General features: G+C 45.0%; 1 protein-coding gene across 1 annotated transcript in view; it reads right to left on the reverse strand.

Moving 5' to 3' along the window:
* Positions 1–19,389, reverse strand: part of LOC124006499 (galectin-6-like) — a 22,931-nt gene extending 3,542 nt beyond the window's left edge. Inside the window, exons 1-9 of the mRNA XM_046316556.1 lie at positions 19,232–19,389; positions 18,729–18,817; positions 14,006–14,210; positions 13,453–13,566; positions 12,411–12,470; positions 11,000–11,041; positions 10,823–10,921; positions 9,948–10,004; positions 9,749–9,837 (exon numbers count right to left, since the gene is read on the reverse strand). Coding sequence (XP_046172512.1) covers positions 9,749–9,837; positions 9,948–10,004; positions 10,823–10,921; positions 11,000–11,041; positions 12,411–12,470; positions 13,453–13,566; positions 14,006–14,210; positions 18,729–18,817; positions 19,232–19,273 — 797 coding nt within the window. The 5' untranslated portion in view covers positions 19,274–19,389. The remainder of the gene's footprint in view (positions 1–9,748; positions 9,838–9,947; positions 10,005–10,822; positions 10,922–10,999; positions 11,042–12,410; positions 12,471–13,452; positions 13,567–14,005; positions 14,211–18,728; positions 18,818–19,231) is intronic.
* Positions 19,390–19,425: the final 36 nt, after the last annotated feature.

A 19,425-nucleotide genomic window follows, 5' to 3' on the forward strand; every position in this document is an offset into this window, starting at 1 on the left:
CATCTGTAAAGACAGACTCCTTCCTGAGCGGTACGATGGCTGTGTGGTCCCAGTGTGTTTATACTTGCGTACTATTGTTTGAATAGATGAACTTGGTACCTTCAGGCGTTTGAAAATCGCTCCGAAGGATGAACCAGACTTGTGGAGGTGTTTTTATGAAGTCTTGGCTGATTTCTTTTGATTTTCCCAGGATGTCAAGGAAAGAGGCACTGAGTTTGAAGGTTGGCCTCGAAATACATCCACATGTATACCTCCAATTGGCTCAAATTATGTCAAATAGCCTATCAGAAGCTTCTAAAGCCATGACATAATTTTCTGAAATTTTCCAAGCTGTTTAAAGGCATTAATGTATGTAAACTTCTGACCCACTGAAATTGTGATACTGTGAATTATAAGTGAAATAATCTGTCTGTAAACAATTGTTGGAAAAATGACTTGTGTCATGCACAAAGTAGATGTCCTCACCGACTTGCCAAAACTATAGTTTGTTAACAACACATTTGAGGAGTGGTTGAAAAACGAGTTTTAACGACTCCAACCTAAATGTATGTAAACTTCCGACTTCAACTGTCAGAGTGTTTATTGACTATGTAACCTGACCAGACCAGGAACATCTCTGGGGAAAATACAACTGCAATATTTTTTATAGTTGGGGGAAGGGCTAAGACTAAAGTGAGCACCTACAGACCTGGGTGCTCCTCAACTAGGTCTCAAAGTCTCACGTCAGAATCAGACGTTCATCCATGATTCTCAAACGTCAAATTTCAAAGGGTTTAAGGTTAAGGTCAGGCATTAACTCTGAATGGTTAAGGTCAGGCATTAACTCTGAATGGTTAAGGTCAGGCATTAACTCTGACTGGTTAAGGTCAGGCATTAACTCTGAATGGTTAAGGTCAGGCATTAACTCTGAATGGTTAAGGTCAGGCATTAACTCTGAATGGTTAAGGTCAGGCATTAACTCTGACTGGTTAAGGTCAGGCATTAACTCTGAATGGTTAAGGTCAGGCATTAACTCTGAATGGTTAAGGTATTAACTCTGAATGGTTAAGGTCAGGCATTAACTCTGAATGGTTAAGGTCAGGCATTAACTCTGAATGGTTAAGGTCAGGCATTAACTCTGAATGGTTAAGGTCAGGCATTAACTCTGAATGGTTAAGGTCAGGCATTAACTCTGAATGGTTAAGGTCAGGTATTAACTCTGAATGGTTAAGGTTAGGTATTAACTCTGAATGGTTAAGGTATTAACTCTGAATGGTTAAGGTATTAACTCTGAATGGTTAAGGTCAGGCATTAACTCTGAATGGTTAAGGTCAGGCATTAACTCTGAATGTTTAAGGTCAGGCATTAACTCTGAATGGTTAAGGTCTGGCATTAACTCTGAATGGTTAAGGTCAGGCATTAACTCTGAATGGTTAAGGTCAGGCATTAACTCTGAATGGTTAAGGTCTGGCATTAACTCTGAATGGTTAAGGTCAGGCATTAACTCTGAATGGTTAAGGTCAGGCATTAACTCTGAATGGTTAAGGTATTAACTCTGAATGGTTAAGGTATTAACTCTGAATGGTTAAGGTCTGGCATTAACTCTGAATGGTTAAGGTCTGGCATTAACTCTGAATGGTTAAGGTCAGGCATTAACTCTGACTGGTTAAGGTATTAACTCTGAATGGTTAAGGTCAGGCATTAACTCTGAATGGTTAAGGTCTGGCATTAACTCTGAATGGTTAAGGTCAGGCATTAACTCTGACTGGTTAAGGTATTAACTCTGAATGGTTAAGGTCAGGCATTAACTCTGAATGGTTAAGGTCAGGTATTAACTCTGAATGGTTAAGGTATTAACTCTGAATGGTTAAGGTTAGACATTAACTCTGAATGGTTATGGCATTAACTCTGAATGGTTAAGGTCAGGTATTAACTCTGAATGGTTAAGGTCAGGCATTAACTCTGACTGGTTAAGGTATTAACTCTGAATGGTTAAGGTCAGGTATTAACTCTGAATGGTTAAGGTCAGGCATTAACTCTGAATGGTTAAGGTCAGGCATTAACTCTGAATGGTTAAGGTCAGGCATTAACTCTGAATGGTTAAGGTCAGGCATTAACTCTGAATGGTTAAGGTTAGACATTAACTCTGAATGGTTATGGCATTAACTCTGAATGGTTAAGGTCTGGCATTAACTCTGAATGGTTAAGGTCAGGCATTAACTCTGAATGGTTAAGGTCAGGCATTAACTCTGAATGGTTAAGGTTAGACATTAACTCTGAATGGTTATGGCATTAACTCTGAATGGTTAAGGTCAGGCATTAACTCTGAATGGTTAAGGTTAGACATTAACTCTGAATGGTTATGGCATTAACTCTGAATGGTTATGGCATTAACTCTGAATGGTTAAGGTCAGGCATTAACTCTGAATGGTTAAGGTCAGGCATTAACTCTGAATGGTTAAGGTCAGGCATTAACTCTGAATGGTTAAGGTTAGACATTAACTCTGAATGGTTATGGCATTAACTCTGAATGGTTATGGCATTAACTCTGAATGGTTAAGGTCTGGCATTAACTCTGAATGGTTAAGGTCAGGCATTAACTCTGAATGGTTAAGGTCAGGCATTAACTCTGAATGGTTAAGGTTAGACATTAACTCTGAATGGTTATGGCATTAACTCTGAATGGTTATGGCATTAACTCTGAATGGTTAAGGTCAGGCATTAACTCTGAATGGTTAAGGTTAGACATTAACTCTGAATGGTTATGGCATTAACTCTGAATGGTTATGGCATTAACTCTGAATGGTTAAGGTCTGGCATTAACTCTGAATGGTTAAGGTCAGGCATTAACTCTGAATGGTTAAGGTTAGACATTAACTCTGAATGGTTATGGCATTAACTCTGAATGGTTATGGCATTAACTCTGAATGGTTAAGGTCTGGCATTAACTCTGAATGGTTAAGGTCAGGCATTAACTCTGAATGGTTAAGGTTAGACATTAACTCTGAATGGTTATGGCATTAACTCTGAATGGTTAAGGTCAGGCATTAACTCTGAATGGTTAAGGTCAGGCATTAACTCTGAATGGTTAAGGTCAGGCATTAACTCTGACTGGTTAAGGTCAGGCATTAACTCTGAATGGTTAAGGTCAGGCATTAACTCTGAATGGTTAAGGTCAGGCATTAACTCTGAATGGTTAAGGTCAGGTATTAACTCTGAATGGTTAAGGTATTAACTCTGAATGGTTAAGGTCAGGTTTTAACTCTGAATGGTTAAGGTCAGGCATTAACTCTGAATGGTTAAGGTCAGGCATTAACTCTGAATGGTTAAGGTCAGGCATTAACTCTGAATGGTTAAGGTCAGGCATTAACTCTGAATGGTTAAGGTCAGGCATTAACTCTGAATGGTTATGGCATTAACTCTGAATGGTTAAGGTCAGGCATTAACTCTGAATGGTTAAGGTCAGGCATTAACTCTGAATGGTTAAGGTATTAACTCTGAATGGTTAAGGTCAGGCATTAACTCTGAATGGTTAAGGTATTAACTCTGAATGGTTAAGGTCAGGTTTTAACTCTGAATGGTTAAGGTCAGGCATTAACTCTGAATGGTTAAGGTCAGGCATTAACTCTGAATGGTTAAGGTCAGGTATTAACTCTGAATGGTTAAGGTATTAACTCTGAATGCTTAAGGTTTTAACTCTGAATGGTTAAGGTCAGGCATTAACTCTGAATGGTTAAGGTATTAACTCTGAATGCTTAAGGTTTTAACTCTGAATGGTTAAGGTCAGGCATTAACTCTGAATGGTTAAGGTCAGGCATTAACTCTGAATGGTTAAGGTCTGGCATTAACTCTGAATGGTTAAGGTCTGGCATTAACTCTGAATGGTTAAGGTATTAACTCTGAATGGTTAAGGTTAGGCATTAACTCTGAATGGTTAAGGTCAGGCATTAACTCTGAATGGTTAAGGTCAGGCATTAACTCTGAATGGTTAAGGTATTAACTCTGAATGGTTAAGGTTAGGCATTAACTCTGAATGGTTAAGGCATTAACTCTGAATGGTTAAGGTCAGGCATTAACTCTGAATGGTTAAGGTATTAACTCTGAATGGTTAAGGTCAGGTATTAACTCTGAATGGTTAAGGTATTAACTCTGAATGGTTAAGGTATTAACTCTGAATGGTTAAGGTATTAACTCTGAATGTTTAAGGTCAGGCATTAACTCTGAATGGTTAAGGTCAGGCATTAACTCTGAATGGTTAAGGTCAGGCATTAACTCTGAATGGTTAAGGTCTGGCATTAACTCTGAATGGTTAAGGTCAGGCATTAACTCTGACTGGTTAAGGTATTAACTCTGAATGGTTAAGGTCAGGCATTAACTCTGAATGGTTAAGGTATTAACTCTGAATGGTTAAGGTCAGGTATTAACTCTGAATGGTTAAGGTATTAACTCTGAATGGTTAAGGTATTAACTCTGAATGGTTAAGGTCAGGCATTAACTCTGAATGGTTAAGGTCAGGCATTAACTCTGAATGGTTAAGGTCAGGCATTAACTCTGAATGGTTAAGGTCAGGCATTAACTCTGAATGGTTAAGGTCAGGCATTAACTCTGAATGGTTAAGGTCAGGCATTAACTCTGAATGGTTAAGGTCAGGCATTAACTCTGAATGGTTAAGGTCTGGCATTAACTCTGAATGGTTAAGGTCTGGCATTAACTCTGAATGGTTAAGGTCAGGCATTAACTCTGAATGGTTAAAGTTACTTGTTAGCTCCTAGAGGCATCATGCCTCAGATATGGTTTAGGGTATAGGGGTTAGGGGTTAGGGGTTAGGGTATAGGGGTTAGGGGTTAGGGGTTAGGGTATAGGGGTTAGGGGATAGGGGTTAGGGGTTAGGGGATAGGGGTTAGGGGATAGGGGTTAGGGGTTAGGGGTTAGGGTATAGGGGTTAGGGGTTAGGGGTTAGGGTATAGGGGTTAGGGGATAGGGGTTAGGGGTTAGGGGATAGGGGTTAGGGGATAGGGGTTAGGGTCCTACAGACCTGTTAGCTCCTAGAGGCACCATGCCTCAGATAGGGGTTAGGGGATAGGGGTTAGAGTATAGGGCATAGGGGATAGGGGATAGGGTATAGGGGTTAGGGTATAGGGGTTAGGGTCCTACAGACCTGTCAGCTCCTAGAGGCACCATGCCTCAGATAGGGGTTAGGGGATAGGGGATAGGGGTTAGGGTATAGGGGTTAGGGTACTACAGACCTGTTAGCTCCTAGAGGCACCATGCCTCAGATAGGGGTTAGGGGATAGGGGTTAGGGTATAGGGGTTAGGGTACTACAGACCTGTTAGCTCCTAGAGGCACCATGCCTCAGATAGGGGTTAGGGGATAGGGGTTAGAGTATAGGGGATAGGGGATAGGGTATAGGGGTTAGGGTACTACAGACCTGTTAGCTCCTAGAGGCACCATGCCTCAGATAGGGGTTAGGGGATAGGGGTTAGAGTATAGGGGATAGGGGATAGGGTATAGGGTATAGGGGTTAGAGTATAAGGGATAGGGGATAGGGTATAGGGGTTAGAGTATAGGGGATAGGGGATAGGGTATAGGGGTTAGAGTATAGGGGATAGGGGATAGGGTATACATGAGATGGCGCCGACTGAGATGGCCGCCTCGCTTCGCGTTCCTAGGAAACTATGCAGTTTTTTGTTTTTTTACGTGTTATTTCTTACATTAGTACCCCAGGTCATCTTAGGTTTCATTACATACAGTCGAGAAGAACTACTGAATATAAGATCAGCGTCAACTCACCATCAGTACGACCAAGAATATGTTTTCCGCGACGCGGATCCTGTGTTCTGCCTTACAAACAGGACAACGGAATGGATCGCATGCAGCGACCCAAGGAAATGACTCCGAAAAAGAGGGAAACGCGGCGGTGTTCTGGTCAGACTCCGAAAAAGGGCACATCGCGCACCACTTCCCAGTATTCTTCTTGCCAATGTCCAGTCTCTCGACAACAAGGTTGATGAAATTAGAGCAAGGGTGGCATTCCAGAGGGACATCAGAGACTGCAACGTTCTTTGCTTTACGGAGACATGGCTTACTGGGAAAACGCTATCCAGGGCGGTGCAGCCAACGGGTTTCTCCACGCATCGCGCCGACAGAAACAAACATCTCTCTGGTAAGAAGAGTGGCGGGGGCGTATGCCTCATGACTAACGGGACATGGTGTGATGAAGGAAACATACAGGAACTCAAATCCTTCTGTTCACCTGATCTAGAATTCCTCACAATCAAATGTAGACCGCATTATCTTCCAAGAGAATTCTCTTCGATTATAATCACAGCCGTATATATCCCCCCCCAAGCAGACACATCGATGGCTCTGAACGAACTTTATTTAACTCTTTGCAAACTGGAAAACATTTATCCGGAGGCTGCATTCATTGTAGCTGGGGATTTTAACAAAGCCAATCTGAAAACAAGACTCCCTAAATTTTATCAGCATATCGATTGCGCAACCAGGGGTGGTAAAACCCTGGATCATTGTTACTCTAACTTCCGCGACGCATATAAGGCCCTGCCCCGCCCCCCTTTCGGAAAAGCTGACCACGACTCCATTTTGCTGATCCCTGCCTACAGGCAGAAATTAAAACAAGAGGCTCCCACGCTGAGGTCTGTCCAACGCTGGTCAGACCAAGCTGACTCTACACTCCAAGACTGCTTCCATCACGTGGACTGGGACATGTTTCGTATTGCGTCAGATGGGAATATTGACGAATACGCTGATTCGGTGTGCGAGTTCATAAGAACGTGCGTCGAAGATGTCGTTCCCATAGCAACGATAAAAACATTCCCTAACCAGAAACCGTGGATTGATGGCAGCATTCGCGTGAAACTGAAAGCGCGAACCACTGCTTTTAATCAGGGCAAGGTGTCTGGCAACATGACTGAATACAAACAGTGCAGCTATTCCCTCCGTAAGGCTATTAAGCAAGCTAAGCGTCAGTACAGAGACAAAGTGGAATCTCAATTCAACGGCTCAGACACAAGTGGCATGTGGCAGGGTCTACAGTCAATCACGGACTACAAGATGAAATCCAGCCCAGTCACGGACCAGGATGTCTTGCTCCCAGGCAGACTAAATAACTTTTTTGCCCGCTTTGAGGACAATACAGTGCCACTGACACGGCCTGCAACGGAAACATGCGGTCTCTCCTTCACTGCAGCCGAGGTGAGTAAGACATTTAAACGTGTTAACCCTCGCAAGGCTGCAGGCCCAGACGGCATCCCCAGCCGCGCCCTCAGAGCATGCGCAGACCAGCTGGCCGGTGTGTTTACGGACATATTCAATCAATCCCTATACCAGTCTGCTGTTCCCACATGCTTCAAGAGGGCCACCATTGTTCCTGTTCCCAAGAAAGCTAAGGTAACTGAGCTAAACGACTACCGCCCCGTAGCACTCACTTCCGTCATCATGAAGTGCTTTGAGAGACTAGTCAAGGACCATATCACCTCCACCCTACCTGACACCCTAGACCCACTCCAATTTGCTTACCGCCCAAATAGGTCCACAGACGATGCAATCTCAACCACACTGCACACTGCCCTAACCCACCTGGACAAGAGGAATACCTATGTGAGAATGCTGTTCATCGACTACAGCTCGGCATTCAACACCATAGTACCCTCCAAGCTCGTCATCAAGCTCGAGACCCTGGGTCTCGACCCCGCCCTGTGCAACTGGGTACTAGACTTTCTGACGGGCCGCCCCCAGGTGGTGAGGGTAGGCAACAACATCTCCACCCCGCTGATCCTCAACACGGGGCCCCACAAGGGTGCGTTCTGAGCCCTCTCCTGTACTCCCTGTTCACCCACGACTGCGTGGCCACGCACGCCTCCAACTCAATCATCAAGTTTGCGGACGACACAACAGTGGTAGGCTTGATTACCAACAACGACGAGACGGCCTACAGGGAGGAGGTGAGGGCCCTCGGAGTGTGGTGTCAGGAAAATAACCTCACACTCAACGTCAACAAAACTAAGGAGATGATTGTGGACTTCAGGAAACAGCAGAGGGAACACCCCCTATCCACATCGATGGAACAGTAGTGGAGAGGGTAGCTAGTTTTAAGTTCCTCGGCATACACATCACAGACAAACTGAATTGGTCCACTCACACTGACAGCGTCGTGAAGAAGGCGCAGCAGCGCCTATTCAACCTCAGGAGGCTGAAGAAATTTGGCTTGTCACCAAAAGCACTCACAAACTTCTACAGATGCACAATCGAGAGCATCCTGGCGGGCTGTATCACCGCCTGGTACGGCAACTGCTCCGCCCTCAACCGTAAGGCTCTCCAGAGGGTAGTGAGGACTGCACAACGCATCACCGGGGCAAACTACCTGCCCTCCAGGACACCTACACCACCCATTGTTACAGGAAGGCCATAAAGATCATCAAGGACATCAACCACCGAACCACTGCCTGTTCACCCCGCTATCATCCAGAAGGCGAGGTCAGTACAGGTGCATCAAAGCTGGGACCGAGAGACTGAAAAACAGCTTCTATCTCAAGGCCATCAGACTGTTAAACAGCCACCACTAACACTGAGTGGCTGCTGCCAACACACTGTCATTGACATTGACCCAACTCCAGCCATTTTAATAATGGGAATTGATGGGAAATGATGTAAATATATCACTAGCCACTTTAAACAATGCTACCTTATATAATGTTACTTACCCTACATTATTCATCTCATATGCATATGTATATACTGTACTCTACATCATCGACTGCATCCTTATGTAACACATGTATCACTAGCCACTTTAACTATGCCACTTTGTTTACTTTGTCTACACACTCATCTCATATACTATACTGTACTCGATACCATCTACTGTATGCTGCTCTGTACCATCACTCATTCATATATCCTTATGTACATGTTCCTTATCCCCTTACACTGTGTATAAGACAGTAGTTTTGGAATTGTTAGTTAGATTACTTGTTGGTTATCACTGCATTGTCGGAACTAGAAGCACAAGCATTTCGCTACACTCGCATTAACATCTGCTAACCATGTGTATGTGACAAATCAAATTTGATTTGATTTATAGGGGTTAGGGTATAGGGGTTAGGGTCCTACAGACCTGTTAGCTCCTAGAGGCACCATGCCTCAGATAGGGGTTAGGGGATAGGGGATAGGGGTTAGGGGATAGGGGTTAGGGTACTACAGACCTGTTAGCTCCTAGAGGCACCATGCCTCAGATAGGGGATAGGGTATAGGGGTTAGGGTATAGGGGTTAGGGTCCTACAGACCTGTTAGCTCCTAGAGGCACCATGCCTCAGATAGGGGTTAGGGGATAGGGGATAGGGGTTAGGGGATAGGGGTTAGGGTACTACAGACCTGTTAGCTCCTAGAGGCACCATGCCTCAGATAGGGGTTAGGGGATAGGGGTTAGGGCATAGGGGTTAGGGTATAGGGGTTAGGGTCCTACAGACCTGTTAGCTCCTAGAGGCACCATGCCTCAGATAGGGGTTAGGGGATAGGGGATAGGGGTTAGGGGATAGGGGTTAGGGTCCTACAGACCTGTTAGCTCCTAGAGGCACCATGCCTCAGATAGGGGTTAGGGGATTTAGGGCATAGGGGTTAGGGTACTACAGACCTGTTAGCTCCTAGAGGCACCATGCCTCAGATAGGGGTTAGGGGATAGGGGTTAGAGTATAGGGGATAGGGGATAGGGTATAGGGGTTAGGGCATAGGGGTTAGGGTACTACAGACCTGTTAGCTCCTAGAGGCACCATGCCCCTGATGACAATAGTCTTCTTCGGAGACATCCCTCCTGGAATCATGCTGGAGTACGGGACAGGCTGATACACATAGGACAGGAGTCAGTTCACTGACAGTATGTAGTGTATACTGTATGTATGTATACTTAGGACAAAACACATCTATCCTGACTCACAGAGAGGTTACTTACAGGGTTGTATATTGGCTGTCCACACATGACCGGCAGGTTTCCACCAGGATAGCATCCCTGACCACAAACAGGGATGTTATCACACACACAAAGACATCACACACACACACAGACACACACACAGACATCATACACATCACACACACACATCACACACAGACATCACACACACACATCACACACAGACATCACACACACACATCACACACACACACAGAGACATCACACACACACACAGAGACATCACACACACAGACATCACACACACACACACACACACCAAACATACCACACACACAGACATCACACACAAAACACGTCACACACCACACCACACACACACACACACACACACACACACCAAACATACCACACACACAGACATCACGCACAAAACACATCACACACACACCAGAAAACAGCTGTCATACGTGTTTCATTAAGTCATGTATTTACTAACTGATGCAGACCCATCCACTGATGAACATTATCCCACATCCATAGTATAAAGACCCCAGGTGACAGTCCTGACCCCCCACGTCACCTCTCGCTGTCTCAACCACACAGGTGACGGTCCTGACCCCCCACGTCACCTCTCACTGTCTCAACCACACAGGTGACGGTCCTGACCCCCCACATCACCTCTCGCTGTCTCAACCACACAGGTGACAGTCCTGAACCCCCACGTCACCTCTCACTGTCTCAACCACACAGGTGACAGTCCTGAACCCCCACGTCACCTCTCACTGTCTCAACCACACAGGTGACAGTCCTGAACCCCCACGTCACCTCTCACTGTCTCAACCACACAGGTGACAGTCCTTACCCCCCACGTCACCTCTCACTGTCTCAACCACACAGGTGACAGTCCTTACCCCCATGTCACCTGGGTATCCTCCTCCCTGTGGGTATCCTCCTCCCTGTGGGTATCCTCCTCCCTGTGGGTATCCTCCTCCCTGTGGGTATCCTCCGCCCTGATAAGCATTGACAGACATACAGTATAAATATATGTGATGGTATTTGATGACACAGACAGTGTGATACCAACTTACCCCCATTTGACCACCTGGGTATCCGCCAGCAGGATATCCTCCCTGTTAATGGTGGGAAACATATCAAATGTTATCCGGAGTTTATGACACTCTGAGACACAACATTCATGAAGATATATCGCTGTGTACAGTCACCCCACAACATTCATGAAGATATATTGCTGTGTACAGTCACCCCACAACATTCATGAAGATATATTGCTGTGTACAGTCACCCCACAACATTCATGAAGATATATTGCTGTGTACAGTCACCCCACAACATTCATGAAGATATATTGCTGTGTACAGTCACCCCACAACATTCATGAATATATATTGCTGTGTACAGTCACCCCACAACATTCATGAAGATATATTACTGTGTACAGTCACTCCACAACATTCATGAGAATATATCGATATTTTCAGTCACCCCACAACATTCATGAGAATATATTGATATTTACAGTCACCCCACAACATTCATGAGAATATATTGATATTTACAGTCACCCCACAACATTCATGAGAATATATTGATATTTACAGTCACCCCACAACATTCATGAGAATATATTGATATTTACAGTCACCCCACAACATTCATGAGAATATATCGATATTTACAGTCACCCCACAACATTCATGAGAATATATTGATATTTACAGTCACCCCACAACATTCATGAGAATATATTGATATTTACAGTCACCCCACAACATTCATGAGAATATATTGATATTTACAGTCACCCCACAACATTCATGAGAATATATTGATATTTACAGTCACCCCACAACATTCATGAGAATATATTGATATTTACAGTCACCCCACAACATTCATGAGAATATATCGATATTTACAGTCACCCCACAACATTCATGCGGATATATCGATATTTACAGTCACCCCACAACATTCATGAGAATATATTGATATTTACAGTCACCCCACAACATTCATGAGAATATATTGATATTTACAGTCACCCCACAACATTCATGAGAATATATTGATATTTACAGTCACCCCACAACATTCATGAGAATATATCGATATTTACAGTCACCCCACAACATTCATGCGGATATATCGATATTTACAGTCACCCCACAACATTCATGAGAATATATTGATATTTACAGTCACCCCACAACATTCATGAGAATATATTGATATTTACAGTCACCCCACAACATTCATGAGAATATATTGATATTTACAGTCACCCCACAACATTCATGAGAATATATCGATATTTACAGTCACCCCACAACATTCATGCGGATATATCGATATTTACAGTCACCCCACAGTATTCAGTGCTCAGCCCTTCAGTGGTCTTGTATGGCTTAGTAGGTAGATCATGACACAACGCCAGGATAGTGGGTTCAATACATATACAATATCAATATCGATACATACCACCATGTTGCCTCCTCCCATTCCTCCTGTAGGATATCCACCTCCCATTCCTCCTCCTCCCTGAAAAATACACAGCTTATTCCAGCTACCTTTGTTCTGCCATGTGTGTGTGTTTGTGTGTGTGTTTGTGTTGTGTATGTGTGTGTATGCGTTGTGTAGCAAGTCCATACTCAACTCCCACCCCACCTGGGTATCTATTGCCTCCTACTTGAGTGCCGTTATGCAAAAGCATCAAACATTGAGCACTTAAGAAAAAAGCAATGCCCCTGCCCCTACCCCTCTGCTACTACACCCTGCCCCTACCCCCCTGCCCCTACACCCTGCCCCTACCCCCCTGCCACTACACCCTGCCCCTGCCCCTACACCCTGCCCCTACACCCTGCCCCTACCACTACACCCTGCCCCTGCCCCTACCCCCCTGCACCTACACCCTGCCCCTACCACTACACCCTGCCCCTACCCCTACCCCCTGCCCCTACCACTACACCCTGCCCCTACACCCTGCCCCTACCACTACACCCTGCCCCTACACCCTGCCCCTACCCCCTGACACTACACCCTGCCCCTGCCCCTACCCCCTGCACCTACACCCTGCCCCTACCACTACACCCTGCCCCTACCCCCTGCCACTACACCCTGCCCCTGCCCCTACCCCCTGCACCTACACCCTGCCCCTGCCCCTACCCCCTGCACCTACACCCTGCCCCTACCACTACACCCTGCCCCTACCCCCTGCCACTACACCCTGCCCCTGCCCCTACACCCTGCCCCTACACCCTGCCCCTACCACTACACCCTGCCCCTGCCCCCTGCACCTACACCCTGCCCCTACCACTACACCCTGCCCCTACCACTACACCCTGCCCCTACCACTACACCCTGTCCCTAACACTACACCCTGCCCCTGCCCCTACCCCCTGCACCTACACCCTGCCCCTACCACTACACCCTGCCCCTACCCCCTGCCACTACACCCTGCCCCTGCCCCTACCCCCCTGCACCTACACCCTGCCCCTACCACTACACCCTGCCCCAGCCTCACCCCGATGACGTTGATGGTCTGGATGGAAACGTCGCCTCCTATCTGCAGGGCGTTGACTCTCTCGACTGGAATACGATGCTTGAACATGTGAAAGTCTCGCCCGTTCACTGTCACCTACGACAGAAAAACACATCAGCTCATCTGACCATACACAACTGTGGTCTAACCCTAACCCAACTCAACAGGTCGTTGGGCCATGACAGGTGTCTTTTATACTGATAACAAGTTCAAACAGGTGCCCTTAATACAGGTAATGAGTGGAGGACAGAGGAGCCTCTTAAAGAAGAAGTTACAGGTCTGTGAAGCCAGAAATCTTGTTTGTTTGTAGGTGACCAAATACTTATTTTCCACCATAATTTGCAAATAAATTAATTAAAAATCCTACAATGTGATTTTCTGGATTTTTTTTCTTAATTTTGTCTGTCATAGTTGAAGTGTACCTATGATGAAAATTACAGGCCTCTCTCATATTTTTAAGTGGGAGAACTTGCACAATTGGTGGCTGACTAAATACTTTTTCCCCCCCACTGTGTATAGTATCTCTATATCTGACCTGGTAACCCTCCTGGTTAATGATGATAACCATCTCGAAGGCGTCTCCCTTGCTAAAAGGCATGTTGTGGGTCTTCTCCTCTGAACCCCATTCCCCTTCCTGGCAGCTGTTGAACACCACCTTGTCCCATCCGTCGAAACGAGGGTTGAAGTGAAAGCCGATATCACTGCCCTCAAATTCCCCACACTGCAGGTTAATGTTAAACCTAGAGGGGGTGTTAGAGAGGACATAGGATGAACAGATCGTACACAGGTAACACAGCTAACACTGGTAGCACTGGTAACACAGCTAACACAGAACACAGATAACACAGGCAACACAGGCAACACAGGCAACACAGGCAACACAGCTATCACAGGTAACACAGCTAACACAGTTAACACAGCTAACACAGCTAACACTGCTAACACAGAACACAGATAACACAGGCAACACAGGCAACACAGCTAACACAGCTATCACAGGCAACACAGCTATCACAGGTAACACAGCTAACACTGGTAACACTGGTAACACAGCTAACACAGCTAACACAGCTAACACAGAACACAGATAACACAGGCAACACAGGCAACACAGGCAACACAGCTAACACAGCTATCACAGGCAACACAGCTATCACAGGTAACACAGCTAACACAGCTAACACAGCTAACACAGCTAACACAGGCAACACAGCTAACACAGGCAACACAGCAAACACTGGTAACACTGGTAACACAGCTAACACAGCTAACACAGCTAACACAGGCAACACAGGCAACACAGCTAACACAGGTAACACAGCTAACACTGGTAACACTGGTAACACAGCTAACACAGCTAACACAGCTAACACAGCTAACACAGGCAACACAGCTAACACAGGCAACACGGCTAACACAGGTAACACAGCAAACACTGGTAACACAGGCAACACAATTATATATAGAACAACCCCATTACATTCCACCCTGAGCCTTTAGGTAGAACGACCCCATTATATACCACCCCAAGTCTTTAGGTGGAACGACCCCATTATATACCACCCCGAGCCTTTAGGTAGAACGACCCCATTATATACCACCCCGAGCCTTTAGGTGGCACGACCCCATTATATACCACCCCGAGTCTTTAGGTGGAACGACCCCATTATATACCACCCCGAGCCTTTAGGTGGAACGACACCATTATATACCACCCCGAGCCTTTTGGTGGAACGACCCCATTATGTACCACCCCGAGCCTTATGGAGTCTTAATGTCCAGGTCACATTGTGCTTCTTAGAGAAAACAACAACTGCTCCAACTGATATGAGCGACTGTGGTCTGAAAGGCAAGTCAAATACACAGAGGACGAGGAGGTGGGAGCTTCTGATTAACGTGTGTGTGCCTTTGCTTTGCCCTCTCTCTATCTATCTCTCTCTCTCTCTCTCTCTCTCTCTCTCTCTCTCTCTCTCTCTCTCTCTCTCTCTCTCGCTCGCTCTCTCTCTCTCTCTCTCTCTCTCTCTCTCTCTCTCTCTCTCTCTCGCTCTCTCTCTCTCTCTCTCTCTCTCTCTCTCTCGCTCTCTCTCTCTCTCTCTCTCTCTCTCTCTCTCTCTCTCTCTCTCTCTCTCTCTCTCTCTCTCTCTCTCTCTCTCTCTCTCTCTCTCTCTCTCTCTCTCTCTCTCTCTCTCTCTCTCTCTCTCTCTCTCTCTCTCTCTCTCTCTCTCTCTCTCTCTCTCTCTCTCTCTCTCTCTCTCTCTCTCTCTCTCTCTCTCTCTCTCTCTCTATCTATCTCTCTCTCTCTCTCTCTCTGATAGCACAAGGATAAACTTCCTTATTCTAACAGGTTCAGCAGCCTGAGGCAGAGAATGTTCTTTCAACATACATTAGTCGTTATAACTTGATATACTGCAGCAGATTTTCATCATAAACGAAACTACGTCCACACTGAACAAAAACAATATACACGTATCAATTTCAAAGATTTTACTGAGTTACAGTTTATGTAAGGAAAGCAGTCAATTGAAATAAATTGAAATTAAATTAAATAAATTAGATGAATTCATTAGGCCCTAATTTATGGATTTCACATGACTGGGAATACAGATATATATCTGTTGGTCACAAAAAAGGCAAGGGTGTGGATCAGAAAACCAGTCAGTATCTGGTGTGGATCAGAAAACCAGTCAATATCTGGTGTGGATCAGAGAACCAGTCAGTTTCTGGTGTGGATCAGAAAACCAGTCAGTATCTGGTGTGGATCAGAGAACCAGTCAGTTTCTGGTGTGGATCAGAAAACCAGTCAGTATCTGGTGTGGATCAGAAAACCAGTCAGTTTCTGGTGTGGATCAGAAAACCAGTCAATATCTGGTGTGGATCAGAACACCAGTCAGTATCTGGTGTGGATCAGAACACCAGTCAGTATCTGGTGTGGATCAGAATACCAGTCAGTATCTGGTGTGGATCAGAGAACCAGTCAGTATCTGGTGTGGATCAGAACACCATTCAGTATCTGGTGTGGATCAGAATACCAGTCAGTATCTGGTGTGGATCAGAGAACCAGTCAGTATCTGGTGTGGATCAGAAAACCAGTCAGGTGTGTCAAGGCTATATAATTACCTGCGGTCATGTGACACAGGTGTGTCAAGGCTATATAATTACCTGTGATCTTGTGACACAGGTGTGCCAAAGCTATGTAATTACCTCTGGTCATGTGACACAGGTATGTCAGGGCTATATGATTATCTGTGATCTTGTGACACAGGTGTGTCAAAGCTATGTAATTACCTCTGGTCATGTGGCACAGGTGTGTCAGGGCTATATGATTATCTGTGACCATGTGACACAGGTGTGTCAGGTCTATATGATTACCTGTGATCTTGTGACACAGGTGTGTTAGGGCTATAAGATTACCTGTAATCATGTGACACAGGTGTGTCAGGGCTATATGATTACCTGTGATCATGTGACGCAGGTGTGTCAGGGCTATATGATTACCTGTGATCATGTGACACAGGTGTGTCAAGGCTATATAATACCCTGTGATCATGTGACACAGGTGTGTCAGGTCTATATAATACCCTGTGATCATGTGACACAAGTGTGTCAAAGCTATTTTATACCCTGTGATCATGTGACACAGGTGTGTCAAAACTATATAATACCCTGTGATCATGTGACCCAGGTGTGTCAAAGCTGTATAAGTACCTGTCACCTGACACAGGTTTATCAAGGCTATATGATTGTTTCTCCATCACATTTGCATTTGACACTCTGATGAAGTCGTTAGCTGGTACGTTCTCGAGCATTTTATTTGTGACTTAGCCCACACATTAAAATATATTTAGCTTTCAACCCCACATGAAGTGCCTGGACTTGGATTTCGCCATCCGCACCTATTAGTGGTCAGAGTGTGTGGAAGTATTCCTCTCCAAGATCACCTGGTTGTTTTGGAATCCTCAACCCACCAGGCATTGATTCCATACTAGGTCTTTTTTTTGTAATTCATAAAATACACATTCATATAAAACAATAAGTCGAAGACCAACATAATTTAGCACATCGTCGTTGATACAAATGAAGAATGTGTAAATGTTGTTGTCGCCCAAAAGTTAGTCTGATAACGTGTAGCACCTATTAGCACCTATTAGCACCTATTAGCACCTACAGTCTGATAACGTGTAGCACCTATTAGCACCTATTAGCACCTATTAGCACCTATTAGCACCTATTAGCACCTATTTGTATTAGCACCTACAGTCTGATAACGTGTAGCACCTATTAGCACCTATTAGCACCTACAGTCTGATAACGTGTAGCACCTATTAGCACCTATTAGCACCTACAGTCTGATAACATGTAGCACCTATTAGCACCTATTAGCACCTACAGTCTGATAACGTGTAGCACCTATTAGCACCTATTAGCACCTATTTGTATTAGCACCTACAGTCTGATAACGTGTAGCACCTATTAGCACCTACAGTCTGATAACGTGTAGCACCTATTAGCACCTATTAGCACCTACAGTCTGATAACATGTAGCACCTATTAGCACCTATTAGCACCTACAGTCTGATAAAGTGTAGCACCTATTAGCACCTATTAGCACCTATTAGCACCTACAGTCTGATAACGTGTAGCACCTATTAGCACCTATTAGCACCTACAGTCTGATAACGTGTAGCACCTATTAGCACCTATTAGCACCTATTAGCACCTATTAGTATTAGCACCTACAGTCTGATAACGTGTAGCACCTATTAGCACCTATTAGCACCTATTAGCACCTACAGTCTGATAACGTGTAGCACCTATTAGCACCTATTAGAACCTATTAGCACCTATTAGTATTAGCACCTACAGTCTGATAACGTGTAGCACCTATTAGCACCTATTAGCACCTATTAGTATTAGCACCTACAGTCTGATAACGTGTAGCACCTATTAGCACCTATAGTCTGATAATGTGTAGCACCTATTAGCACCTATTAGCACCTATTAGTATTAGCACCTACAGTCTGATAACGTGTAGCACCTATTAGCACCTATTAGCACCTACAGTCTGATAACGTGTAGCACCTATTAGCACCTGCAGTCTGATAACGTGTAGCACCTATTAGCACCTACAGTCTGATAACGTGTAGCACCTATTAGCATCTATTAGCACCTACAGTCTGATAATGTGTAGCACCTATTAGCACCTACAGTCTGATAACGTGTAGCATACCTCCAATCCTCAGAGGTTGTGTGTTTCTCACCTGGTGATCTCGTGAGGGATGACTCCCTGGATGTAAACAGACATCCCTGATCTCAGCCCGCCGTAGATCGGCCCCACATAGGGGATACTCTGCACACAACACACAGTAATAACCGTTTAACAACTATACACAATTATAGATGCAAGGCAGTCTGGGAAATAATAACCGTTTAACAACTATACACAAGTAGAGATGCAAGGCAGTCTGGGAAATAATAACCGTTTAACAACTATACACAAGTAGAGATGCAAGGCAGTCTGGGTACTTTTTTAAGTAGGTAGAGTAAAAGTTTGAGAAGGAAGTAAATGAAGACTGTAGGTACATACAGACAGCCAATGGCTGGGCTTCAGTCAATTCAGAAAGATAATTGAAATTGGAATTTCAGTGTACCTCCTGAATTGACTGGAATTGAAATTGAATTGATCCCAACCATGAAGAACGGTAGATCCAGACATTATCTATGATATCTGTACACACTCTAGACAAGGAGACGTGCTACTCACAGGGTTGTAGACGGGCTGATAGCCAGGTGGAGCAACGAACATGATGGCTGTCGCTCAGAGATCCACAGACAGACAGACGGAGAGACGGAGGAGAGGAGAGTCAGAGAGAGCAGGGAACGGTCGCTGCTGGACGGCTGGTCTTATAGGGACAGAGAACCATGGGAGGGGCGAGGAGCCGGGGGAGAGTCAGGCCA

This window comes from Oncorhynchus gorbuscha, linkage group LG19, assembly GCF_021184085.1.
Source record: "Oncorhynchus gorbuscha isolate QuinsamMale2020 ecotype Even-year linkage group LG19, OgorEven_v1.0, whole genome shotgun sequence".
Taxonomy (NCBI): Eukaryota; Metazoa; Chordata; class Actinopteri; order Salmoniformes; family Salmonidae; genus Oncorhynchus; species Oncorhynchus gorbuscha.